Source organism: Propithecus coquereli, unplaced genomic scaffold (assembly GCF_000956105.1).
Source record: "Propithecus coquereli isolate 6110/MARCELLA unplaced genomic scaffold, Pcoq_1.0 Scaffold200, whole genome shotgun sequence".
NCBI lineage: Eukaryota > Metazoa > Chordata > Mammalia > Primates > Indriidae > Propithecus > Propithecus coquereli.
The window spans coordinates 774,426-788,111 of NW_012144968.1; the positions used below are offsets into that span (position 1 = coordinate 774,426).

At 35.4% G+C, this 13,686-nt stretch overlaps 1 protein-coding gene across 1 annotated transcript in view; it reads left to right on the forward strand.

The window, feature by feature from the left end:
* Positions 1-13,686, forward strand: part of TRDN (triadin) — a 442,356-nt gene that overhangs the window by 177,653 nt on the left and 251,017 nt on the right. The window contains exon 11 of the mRNA XM_012643801.1: positions 4,001-4,078. Within this exon, the coding sequence (XP_012499255.1) occupies positions 4,001-4,078 (78 nt within the window). The remainder of the gene's footprint in view (positions 1-4,000; positions 4,079-13,686) is intronic.

A 13,686-nucleotide genomic window follows, 5' to 3' on the forward strand; every position in this document is an offset into this window, starting at 1 on the left:
TAACAACTAGAACAACACCTGTGATGAATGGAGCTCTACTTGACATGAGGGCCCAGGCCTGGAAGGTGGTCTTTGTGCAACTCTTTTACAAATGCCTTCTATGAACCTGAAAGAACGAATTAAGAATTTGTAATGATTTCATACCTTGTATTTTAAACAAAAAAATATAAATAAATATTAACTCACTTGTCACTTAGTAGAGATTGTCACACCTTTCCAGTCCTAAGATCTATTTCTGTTCATTGTTTGCAGGACTGGAGGCCTTTCTAAAATATCTATAGTCCTCTGGATGTAACTCTCAATACCTGCAGGAAAATGTAATAAGGGCCTATGAAATAAAGTCCTCTATCGGGTGTTAGAGAAAAAAATATCCTCAACATTTCTTGCAAGGTTTAGGGGATAGGCTACAGTTGTCCAGAAATGGCGTTCAATCAGGGAATCTCATTCGTAATGAAACGAGATAGATTAAACTTTAGTGTAGTGAGTTGTTTTTTCTTTGATGCAATCTGAATTCAGCTTGTAACCTTCTATCTTGACTTGAGATTCTCGGTATTCCCATTCATCATTTCTTGCAAAGTAGAGAAAACATCAGTAACTTAGCTCATTAGAAGAAATGCGCAATGTATACTATCCCCAATAGAATTTGACTAAACTAAAAGCAACCAAATTGACTTGTGTGAGAAAAAACTCAGAACAATAAAATATTGGCAGATTGCAAACATGCCATTCAGGTATTATGGAAATAAGCCATCCCAAATCACTCAAAGAACAGAAATAAAGCCAACTCACTGCGTTTGAATGTCAGAGGGATTTTCAGGTAATAGCTTGTAAAATGAAGGGCACCTTTAGAGTTCCAATGTAAATTTCAACAACTTAAATCTTTCCTGCAGAGAGTAACAATCCTCAAGAATTCCAAAATAACATATTCCTAATAAAATTATGAGCCTCTTTTCTGTAAATGAATTCTGCTATTTCTGTCATGTTCAATTTTCTTTGTTTTTGCTTTCTTATTTCAAAAGTCAGCTTCAAATCTTTGTGTGTAATTAGATGGGATTTAAATTGTAAATACATTATGAGAAAAAGTATTAATATTTTCAGTATCTACTATGCACTGGGTGCTTCATCACTTAATCCTCATAACACCCTTAAAAACTATCCTCATTTTATAAAGGCCCCAACTGAAGCTTGGAGATGTCATGAGATTTTCAAATTTATATAGCTTATAAGTGATGAAGCTGAGACCATCACTTGTATCCATTCGACTCCTCAGCACGTAGTCTTTATAGTAAACAACTTTGCTTTCATTTTAGAATTTTGTTATAAGTATATTATATTTAGCATAATTTATTCTATAATAATGTATATGATATATATTCATTCACATAGCAAGATGATCTCTGATTTCAACGAGACTCTCTGACACTATTTAAACATACAGGAAGGCTTCCTATAAGTCAGTACTAAAGTCAGGTGGCATGCCTGATTTGTTGGTGCCAGCCAACACAAAAAATTTGTCCTGAGTTAATAATTCCCTTGCCAGGGCTACCTAACGCTGTCAGCATGGAGCCGGGCTTCCTCCTTCCTTATTCTTTTTTGCTTGGGTCCTATTTCCCCAATGCAGCCACTGCCTGGCAGCTATACAGTCAGCCATTTTAAAGAGCATGATAAAGTTGATTACAGTTGGTTTGTAGAGAATTTCTAATATAAACTGGATGTGGTACTTTATGCTATAGAAGGACCAGTTGGTTTAACAGGTCTTTTTTTCCACCATATACCCTCTACCTGGAATCCCTTTCTCTCTCTCACTCTTCCTTACCGGGCAAGCTCCTTTTTGGCCTTTAGATTAATCTCCTCCAGGAATCTTTCTGCAATGTCTCCTCTGTATGTATTATTTCCCATCACAACACTGTGAAGGAATGGTCTGTCTATGAGTCTGTTTTAGCCAGTATATTGAGACCTTCTCGAAGGAAGGGTTGGGTTCAATGATTGTTCAGTGCTGGTCCTTCCAGGAAAATCTAAGAATATTTTATTGCGCAAATTATATGCAATTTCCCAGGGAAAGAATTTTAAGTATTTTATAGTAAACTCCTCAAGAGCTCCTCAAGACTGTAAAAAACTATGATTATACATCTACTACTGTTCACAGAAGTATATGACAAGGTAAAAAGGAGCTTAGATTCAACAGTCACCATTCTATGAAGATATTTTTATATCTTAGTATTTAGAAAAAAAATGATGTATATTTATGGCCACTGTACTTTATTTAAGCTTTAGTCATTTAATTGACTTCTTCTTACATCTAGACTCTTTCTAGGTTTTAATAGCCACAAAATACCATCCTACCTGAGAAATATTATTTTAAAAACAGCTCTCAAGTCTTTTTTTTTTTTTTTTGAGACAAAGTCTCACTCTTTTGCCCGGGCTAGAGTGAGTGCCGTGGCGTCAGCCTAGCTCACAGCAACCTCAAATTCCTGGGCTCAAGCAATGCTTCTGCCTCAGCCTCCCGAGTAGCTGGGACTACAGGCATGCGCCACCATGTCCGGCTAATTTCTCTATATATTTTTAGTTGTACAATTAATTTCTTTCTATTTTTAGTAGAGACGGGGTCTCGCTCTTGCTCAGGCTGGTTTCGAACTCCTGAGCTCAAACAATCCGCCCGCCTCGGCCTCCCAGAGAGCTAGGATTACAGGCGTGAGCCACTGTGCCCGGCCTCAAGTCTTAATAATAGACATTTCCAAGTATATTTCCCTTTGAGCCACAAAGAAGGTGGAAACTTAGGGTAGAAACTTTATTCCTCTATCTCTCCTCAGCTGCAGTCAGGGGTCCCTTAGGGAAGAGGACTCTTCTGCCAGCCATAGGCAGTCTGAGAGGAGCTTCAGGAACCTTAACTGTGGAGGTTAATAATAATATGGATTGATATTTTTCTAGGTGTATGGCCTGTATGTTATGAAACAATGTGCTTTGCTTTTATGCATATTTGAACATGCTCAAGAAACAATCTACAGGTCATAACAACTAGAACAACACCTGTGATGAATGGAGCTCTACTTGACATGAGGGCCCAGGCCTGGAAGGTGGTCTTTGTGCAACTCTGTTTGCTTTGCATGCTAAACCACGATTTGCCACATAGAACTAATTTAGACAAATTCTAAAAAAGGAAAACTTCCAGTAAGCAGGCAGGTCTGCTGACATTTGATAATATCTAGTTGTCTGTGAAATTTTAAAAGGTACACATGCCCATGTTGATTCCTGGATAAAAAACACACAGCAGGAGTTTAGGGAATGAAAATTAGTGGTAAAACATTTTGCAAGCATTTTATATGGGATCATATGATAGCTAATATTTACAGTTCATGGCCTAGATAGTATTGGTTAATTAAAGAAATCACTTGGGATAAGGAAGCACTCAGAAATGATTGTGGGGTTTTTTTTTTTTTTTTTTACAGTTCATAATAAGCCCAGAGACTTCAAGGAACCTTTCAAAGTTCTATAAAACTGAATGTATTTTCCCTTTGGCTTACTATTTACTTGACTACAGGTCATTTATCTTGGCAGGAAAAAAATGTATCTGTCCAATATCAAAAGGCCTATAAATTTCAACCTTCTTTTATTGCCATATTATATCATACAAGAATTTTTAGTTAAATAAAAAACAATTATTTTTCTTTATATTAGAATTTCCCTCAGCTTCTGTGATTTTAGTTTCCATAATTTAAAGTGCATATTGAAAATAAATTACTTTATTTGATCACATGTAGATTTTCCATTAATGAAGTGCAGTGGTAACATTGTATATACACCTAGGAAAAATAATATATTCAGAAATAACTCCGAATACAACTGAATCTGTGAAAGTATCTTCTTAAAGATCTAGTTCCTAATAACATGAATTTGTAGTCAGGATTGTGAATTATGCATATAGAGGACAATTATTTTAGTTATAGATATTAAATTTGTTAATACTTTCTTTTCAACACTTACTTCTACATCGTATACACAGGACAAAGTCCAGCTGTACCACCTCCATTACCGACAGAACAAGCTTCCAGACCCACCCTGGCATCACCTACTCTTGAAGGCAAGTACTTTATTTTTTCTTTTCACAAAGATCTTTATCGTAGACAAAATATTAGTAATGTAGAGGAAGAAACCAAAATAGTAAAAAAGCAACAGCAAGATCCAATATGTTCCTACATATTTAGTATATCTAAACTACAATTTACTTTTTCTGAAATTCCAATTTGCTCATTTTTAGACAACCAAAAATTTTCCCTTAAGATTCTATATTGGTGACCTTTCACTTCCAGAAGGATGACCAGCTCAGTACCCTGGAATTCAAGCAAAAAAATATAGGGACAAATAGATAAAGATATATCTTGTGACTCTTGAAGTTTTACTGCAATCTGGTCAATTTTGTGTCTAAAGCTCTGGTGCCAAAGTTTCTGGGTTTAAATCTGAGCTCACCTTTTAATAGCTTTGTAAATTTGGGAAGTTACTTAAATTCATTATTCATGAGCTTTTTCATTTCTAGCATGGGATAAGAACATCACTGACATCCTAGGGTTATTGTGAGAATGAAATGGTGTGTGTATGTGTGTGTTTGTGTGTACAAATATATACATGTATACCATTGTATCCATATGTATAGTTTATAAGTGCTATATACGTTTAGGAGTTAATACTACTAATAATTAATTTTTAAAAATATTATGTTTCAAGATTTATGAAATAAAGGGAAGTGTCATTATAATCAATTTTGCTGGAAATTTAAAATCATTTCTTTAAGTCTTCATTCATTCATTCATTTCTTTAACCATTATTTATTCAATCCCAACCACAAGATATATTTTCCAAAGTACTGGGGACTCAAAGATTAACAGAAAGAAGATCTTACTTTGCCAAGACTCAATTTACAGACCTAAAAACACAAGTAATGAAAGCACACGACCAATTTTTTAGGAGTACAAATGGAGATATCTCTCCCAGATCTCAGCCCCCTTTCCACTCCTAGCACTGTCTCAGACTGAAAGGGATCTTCTGTGTGCACATGTGGACTCCCCAGGCTGCTCGTTGAAGATCCAACAGCTGCCTAGTGGCTTTGGACCCCTCAGATTAGTGGTGATGACACTTATGAGGATTCATCCAGGAGGAGGCTACTATTGTATATCACTTACCTAGAAAGCAAGGCATTTAGAACAAATCAGTTCAAAAAAGAAAAAAAAAGAAAGAGAAAATCAGAGTTATATTTCCTTTGGCATTTGGACTATAACAGCTCATTTGACTTGAGATAATTTGACACAAAACTGACAAGTGACTATCTCACTGCCCAAAATGTTCACAGGACAAGAGACAGCCTCTAAATAATAGCATCACTTTAATTTTCATGGGAGTCTAATGTTGTTGTTTCAAGATAAACATGGAGCAATGAACTCAGATTCCCCCACTTGAGGGATACTTTGATAGGTTATTCAAATGTTTTACTTTAACTTATCTCCTAGCAGAAGTTCATAAAACACCAAGTACAAAATATTTTGTCTATTAATCTGTCACTTGGAAAAGCATGTGTCATTTGTTAAGTGTGACACAAGTTCTGTTATTGTATTTATAGAGTGATTTAATTTGACATTTTATCCTAGAATCCAGTACTATTAATACATTTAAGTGAATAAAATAGAAATGTTTAAGGATCACAAGCCTTTTGTCAGTATCTACTTTTAAATACTTTTGCCAGAATCCCAGCCTTCTGAGCAGTTGGGATGATGAGCATGAGCTACTGCACCCGGCCAGTATCTCCTTTTGCAGAGAGGCAGAGTCCTGGCGCGCCTTGCACGGAGGAGGCTGCTAACACCGAGTAGCTTCCCAAGGAATCCGTATTATCAGGCAACGCTGAGATCATGGGCTTTGTCAGGGCTTGCAGATGTGCTGCCTGTGACTTCATTAACATAATTGATTAGGAACTAGGACATATTTAGTATTAATCAAGCTGTTTTTAGTGAGGCTGATTATGCCAGTCCTCTTGATGCACTATTTTAGTCTGGAGCTTCCTTAAGACCAAGTTGCAAGAAAATGGCTCTATGTAAAAAGGAGAAACTTAAACAGGGCATGAAAGTATGCTATTTGACTTCAGGAATACAGTTATAACAGGTTAAGATGGAGGGGCATACACATATTCCAATTTTAATGTTTTAAAGAAGTAGAGCTTATATATAGACTGGTGTATTAAATTTGTTCATAGGAGTTTGGAAACAATTTAGAACTTTATCAATGAAATCTAAAAAACTGTGCCTCTTATTATGGGTGCAAGCACTCTATACATCTGTAAAGCCCCTAAAAGATCTCTTTCTGTTTTTGCAGCTCTTTGAAAAAATGAGTTTCTCATTTCCAACACTCACTTTGTTCTGGGAAGTATCAGTGTACTTCTTACCTCGGGCCACTTACTTAGTGCCTTAAAGTTGTGTCTTGCCTTCCTGGAATTTCCCTGTTCCTCCCACATCACCTGCTTTGTACACCATAATGAAGTTTTTATTACTTTTAATATTTGGATACAAAGGGTCTAATTGTATATTAAATCACCTGTTTCCTTTGATTCCTACTATATTTTTTAGATTACGTTTATCCAGGAAAAATCATCTACAACAGCTTTAAAAAAATCTTATATAATAAACACCTCATGTCATCATTCTGGTTGTCATTGTTTTCAATTTGTAATTAATTATGAATGTAATTAAACTGACTTAAAATGGACCTAACTTAAATATAATGTTAATTCTCATAATCTTCCACAAATTACTAAATTTTGTGATAGAATTAACCTTTGTGCCTATTGGGAGCTCTCATTCAGGCTGCAAAGCCCACAAGTTCAAAGGGCCACTGCAGTTATCCATTAATTACCCAAATGCAGATGACCTATGTTAGGTTTTTTTCTCCAATCAAATAGTACCTTATAAATTAACATTATAGGTAGTTTTAGCTCTTAACTGGAGAGCCTTTTTTCATTAAATGTTTATTAGCATTTCCGCTAATCTCTCACCCCAAGAACTGTACTTCTCCGAAGGGATTATCCCCTCAATGCTCTCTGATGGAATCCTTAGTGGTTAAACAGAACATCTTCAGGCAGTATTGCCCACCCCTACTCAATCGCCAAGAAAGGCAAAAAAGCTGTGTCATAAAGTCCTTGTGTAAGCAAAATTACCAGATATGATCCTATTAATCTTTAATCAACAATGGCAGAAGATTTTTTTCCCACCTATGCAACAAAGACCTCCAAACATTCCATTTTTGTCGTTGATCACTGAGAAGTTAAACACTTCCACTCACATGTAATCACTGGCCATTTAGTGTAAAATTACTGAGACTCCTTTATTGTAGCAAAGACATGAAAGGAAGAAGTTAATACTTAACTTATTTTTTAATATTAATATTCTCTTATATACATACAATTTACATAAATGAAGTCAAATAGAGAAAGGTGAATAAATTCCAAACACCCTTTTTCTTGAATGAATATATAACTGGTACTTTGTATTACGATTTTAAATGATATTATAAATGCCATCAAAAGAACTCTGGAGAGAGGACCAGAGTCCTACAGTCTGATCTCAGCTTTGATACTAATGAGTTGTATGATCTTTGACTAATCAATTGACTTCTTAGGACCTCCATTTTTTCACCTACAAACTGTGGAAGTGAAACTTAAATAGTCTCTAACGTTCCTATCTGCTTTTACACCCAAAGATTCCATGATTATTTTCCGCAGGCTTGTGGATTAGTAATGAGCTACCTTAATTAAGAACAGAGTGAACCCTTCATGGCTTTGCCTAGTGGTTAAATAGCTACTGTAGACGTATAAGGTATGGTTGTGGCTTCCATAGAGATGTCAAACTTGTTGGGGCAATGAATAGTACTATGAAGCATTATTTACTGAAATACAAAAGTGAGTTGTACAGATCATAAAGGCTGTAAATGTTAGGAGGAAATGAGATATGAATGAGGCATGTCTATGTAGTAAAACCACAAATCTTGCATTGAGCCATGAAGAGTAAGTTAGTTGAATTTGTACACATGCAGAGGAGAAAGGAGCATTATATGAAATTTATTATAAGATAATTTTTTACCATAGAATGCATCTGAGGACAATTTCTACAGGAGCTAGTAATGTTTTATTTACAATTCTATTAAACTGAGAACTTTATCACCTTAGCTCTTCAGTGAGATATATCTTGAGAAGCAAAGAAACATAAAATAATAAAACAGAAATTTGGCCTCAGTTCTTATGCTATTAACTCTATGACACAATAGATTTTATTGAACTTCGGGCCAATGTAACATTTTTCTTTGTTTTATGTTGAAATAAACTCACATTTTTTGGTGATTTTTAATGGGATTGACCTTTAGTTAAAATTTTTTATAAAATATATAAACCAAGCTACTTTTAGTACGTATTTAACTAGAAAGTTGCTAAGGGATCTGTATAAGATAATGCATATCACAACTTAGCACATTTTCTAGCACAGTTAAGTACTCAACCATTAGTTGCTATTATCATTATCATTTTTATACCAGGAAATTTTTTATATATATAATTAAACCATTAATTTTATGGTAGTTTTGTATTGGTTTCCATCAAAGATAATAAGATGATTACATTCATGACATTGGTCAGTATACACAAAACTCTAATATAATTTTTTAATATAGGACTGGGGCCATATCCTGAAAGGCTTTGTATACACAACTAAAGATTTTACACCTCCTCGCAGACTGTGTGAGATTGCTTAAGCAATTGAGCAGAGAGTAGTATGGTTAGATTTGCATTTTAGGTCATGTATCAGCTATAGGAAGGATAAATTGGTGAAGAGTGGACTTGAGGGTTTGGAGTATGAAACCAATTTAGGAGAATACTTCTCATGGGAAGAAAATGATCCAACTTTTCTTTTAAACAATCACATTTTATTCTCAAAACAACTCCAAGCAGTAAATATGATTTACATCAATTTACAGAGATGATCAAAGAAATGAAGTAAATTGTCTAAGATAACACAGCCCTAAAGATGATATGAGTATAACTGGAATTGGAAGCTAGATATCTCCTAACAAGAGTCAGTCTATTTCCATTATCTTAGAATGGCAATTAAGTGTGAAGGCTGAGCATAATTGCTAAAGTTCTTATCTGACTTGGTTAATTGAATGGCATTAAGAATAGGATCAGGTGTTAAGAGATAATGATGAGTTCAGTTTTGGGTTTGCTGAGTGTATCTGGGTCCTTGCAACATTCAAATGGATGATTAAGAGAGTTTAATGAATGTAGTATTTATAAAGGTTTGAGCAGGGTTATGGTAGAGCATCCTAGGGCTGGCCAAAGGCAGGAAGCCTTTATCACCCCTAGGCCTGAAGAGCCTGGGGAATGGAGTGATTGACAGATCCAGAGAGTCGTATAACCTGTAACTGATTAGAAGAGATGTCCAATCAGAGCACCTGGTGCTTGTGTCCTTCAGTAGAACACAGCCACTGACACTCTGTAAAACGATGTACGTAAAATTTTCAGTAAGGAGGGAGGAAGCTAGGGAATAAGGGCCAGCTCTCTCTTTTTCCTGCTCTATTATGTCTTGATGTTGCATCCATAGGTCAAAACAACCCAAATCCAGAGGACATAGGGCTTGGTTAATGCAATCCACAAAGGTCAAGGTGGAGACTGGACCAGGAGAGAATATTGAGACTGCCTCATGTCAGGCAGGACAGTGGGCTTGATTCACGTAAGTGGTCATCTCCAGTGCACAACTGAACATAGGAGTCTGGAGTTTACGAACAAAGGAGTTACAGATGTTAGAGTCATAAGCTTAGCCCTAGCATAGAAGTTCCTTGAATATGTTATGAAGAACTCTAGTTCTATGATATTCTTGGTGGAGAAAAAGTTTTCATGTCAAAATACTTGGGGTGAGCACAACGTGTTATATTTTCTTCTTGGACATCCACAATGTACACTTACATATCAAAGGATCTGAGAAAATCTATGCATATAAAAAAATCTGTTCAGCTTTTTTTTTTTTAACCCAGTGTTCTCACGCTTCTTTTCTTTTATATCTGCATATTATGGGGGTACAAATGTTTAGGTTACGTATGTTGCCCTTGTCTCATGTTTTTTTGATCACAGAAATATTTCCTTTCCTAATAACACTTATCAATCTGCAAAGGAACAAGTGATCTCAAAAACACTCTGTGTCATATAAAGGTTAATTCCAAATATAACTGAAGAGTAGGTTAGCCTTGAATGTGAGTGACACTGTCTAGTATACAGTGTACACTCAAAAAGGAAAATGTGGGGAAACACATTGATTCAGTCAGGATTCTCCAGGAAAATAGATGTACCAACAGGATGTATATATACCTATATATCTCTATCTCTGTGTGTCCATCTATCTAGAGAGATTCATTTATTTTAAAGAATTGGCATATACAATTGTGGAGGCTGGAAAATCATAAATCTGCAGGGTGTGCAGGCTGGCTGGGCAGGGAATAGTCAATGTTGCAGTCGAGTCTGAAGGCAGTCTGGAAGCAGAATTCCCTCTTCCTTGGGAAGCCTTAGTCTTTTCTCTTAAGGCCTTCAATTGCTTGGAAGAGGCCCACCCACATTATGAAGGGTGATCTGCTTTAGACAAAGTCTACTGATTTAAATATTAAATCACAATTAAAAACTACCTTCATAGCAACATTTAGACTGGTCTTTGACCAAATGACTGTTATCATAGTTTAGCCAAGTTGATACATAAGATTATCACAAATATCATCAGAAGACAGACTGAGCAGCCATGGATGAGAGAATATGAAGGAGAAAAGGAAATAGTAGGGCCAAGTGATCCAGAGAGATCAGTAGGACAAAGACTGAGCAGGAACCTTTAGATTTGTCAATTAGAAAATCATGGTAATCTACTCTTGACTCTAAATGTTCTCTCTGCCACATAGTAATAAAGATGTAGCAGTCAGGAGTTTGAACTAAAGATCCCACTATAAGATTCATATTATTAATAGTTTCCTTAACCTCTCAAAAACTGGGTTTCCTCATCTGCAGGGTGACATTTTTGAAATAGATGATCTCAAGGCTCTGTTTCATCTCCAAAATTTTATCATGCTTAAAGCTTGCATTCCATTCATTCTTTTTCTATCTACATGAATACATTTATTTCATTTCCTTTGTGTTACACAGTGGGCTAATCAATACTACAAAGTGAAAAAGAATTTTCTATTTCAGAGGCTTAATCCTTCCAATATTATGTGGTTGTTCTTTTTAAATTTTTGATTTTAAAATGATTTTACATTTACAGAATAGTTGAAAAGATAATACAGAGAGTTCTTTTACACCTTTCAGCAAGCTTTCTCTAATGCTAACATCTCACATAACCATGGCTCACTTATCAAAACTGGGAAATTAATATTGGTAAAACACAATTAACTGAATTATTAACAGATTATATTTGGCTTTTACCTTCCAATGGTTGGTAAAGTTTTTTTTTAATTTTTTTTATTACATATGTATGTGATGGAGATACAGATATTAACATAAGTAAACACAGCTTTTCTCTCTTACCCTAACATCTAAGGAGTACTCTAGATTTGCCTGGTCAGCTCCAGAGTATTTGTGTTCTGTTCAGGATATGCTAGGTAAGTGGAAGAACAGGAAGCCCTCTGGTTAAATTAATTCACATTCCAATGGGTTAGGGTTAGGGTCACAGGATATGAATGGTGAGAAAAGAGGTCAAGAGAAGAAAATAGGCCGGGCGCGGTGGCTCACGCCTGTAATCCTAGCACTCTAGGAGGCCAAGGCGGGTGGATCGCTCAAGGTCAGGAGTTTGAGACCAGCCTGACCAAGAGTGAGACCCCGTCTCTACTAAAAAATAGAAAGAAATGATCTGGACAACTAAATATATATATATATATTTATATATATATATATAAAAATAAAAAATTAGCTGGGCATGGTGGTATATGCCTGTAGTCCCAGCTACTTGGGAGGCTGAGGCAGTAGGATCGCCTGAGCTGAGGAGTTTGAGGTTGCTGTGAGCTAGGCTGACGCCACGGCACTCACTCTAGCCCAGGCAACAGAGTGAGACTCTGTCTCAAAAAAAAAAAAAAAAAAGAGAAAAGGAAATAGGAGAGACAGCATGGCTGGAATAAGGTTTTAGTGGTGCTTTTGGGGGAGGCAGCTGAGATGAGGGAGTCATGGGAAACTGGAGTAAGAATAGAACCTTTAGAATGTTTTGCTTTGGATTATCCAATATCAGTTCTTTGAGAGGTTTCAGGAAAGATTTAAATTTATCTTCATTGCTTCTTGGAATTTTAGATTCTTGTTTCTTTTGATTACAACATTGTGTTAGGGCTGGGCCTGAGGTAACACAGGTATATGTGAGTTAATATCTTAGAACAAGTGAAATTCAGCTTAGTATCATGAAAAAGTAAGTAAGTCTTAACAACTAAATGTTGAGTAAATTTTTAAAAAACACAAAACCAAATAGGTGAAAACTGTCAAGAAAAAGGAAACGAAAAATGGAAATAAAAGGGAGTTTCCCATGGATTGTGAGATACTATATAAAAACATTTTAGTAGATATTGAATGTACTTCACAAGGTATTTGTACACCTAAACTTAGAAGGTTCCTCTCTTGTTATATTGGTTTTAAATTCCCATTATTAATTATTAAAAAGATCTTTTGTGAAACTATTAAGTTTTTTTCACTGACCTATCCATAAGAGGAAGTAGTTTTGTTTTTCTTGCCATCTCTACCTGCCAATATAGCTAGAGGTATCTGTCTGTTTTGACTGTTCAGTAGCAGCAGGTATTTACTCTGGAGGTCAGAGAGTGGCACCCACAACGGGGTAAAGAGTGAAGGAGACTTCTGTTGAGATCAGAGCCAGCTTCCTGCCTCAGAGCCCTTCTACAACTATTATTCTGGTATAAAAAAATAATTTTATCCTTTTATTTTAACCTATAAAGGACCAAGGAGGAAGTTAAGGATGAGATGGCTTATGAATTGGAATGAATGTGATCTACTAATAGCTTTCTTGTTATGGAATTCTGATTGAAACCTTCTTGTGCCAGCAAATTTTTCTCATAAAACATTTTATAAAACAGAGTCAGTTTCCTGCAAAGCTCTTGTTTACAAGTACCAATTTTTCTTTATAAAACAATTATTTGCTACTCATGTCTGTTTGATTTAAAATATCTTCCTATTATACCAGCATGTTGCAAGTCCAAATGATGTTATTCTTCCTCTCTAGAACCAGTGAGGAAAGTGGCTACATCTTAAAGACCAAGTCTGTTTTAGCCAAGTGGAGTAAAGAGTCCTGGCAATTGTTCATTTATAAAGGATGAGGGATACTTATGTCAATTAAGTGAGGATTTTGAGTGAAAGTATTTTTAATCTACCAGAATAAACCTCATATTAGGCAGGAGAAGACATAAACTGTGTTATCAGTTTGGTATAATCCATGAGAGACAGTAAAATTTATGTAATACATCAGTTAAAATAAACCTGAATTCAACATATTAAAACTATTAAAACTTGGAAAGTGGTAATACTTTTTGGGCACTTGCTTTTTTTTAAAGAATTGATATCGTTAGACATATTTTTTAGAAATTGAAAGTTTTCAATGGAGAAACAGACTTATAAATGTGCCCAATACACTAGTAATTTTT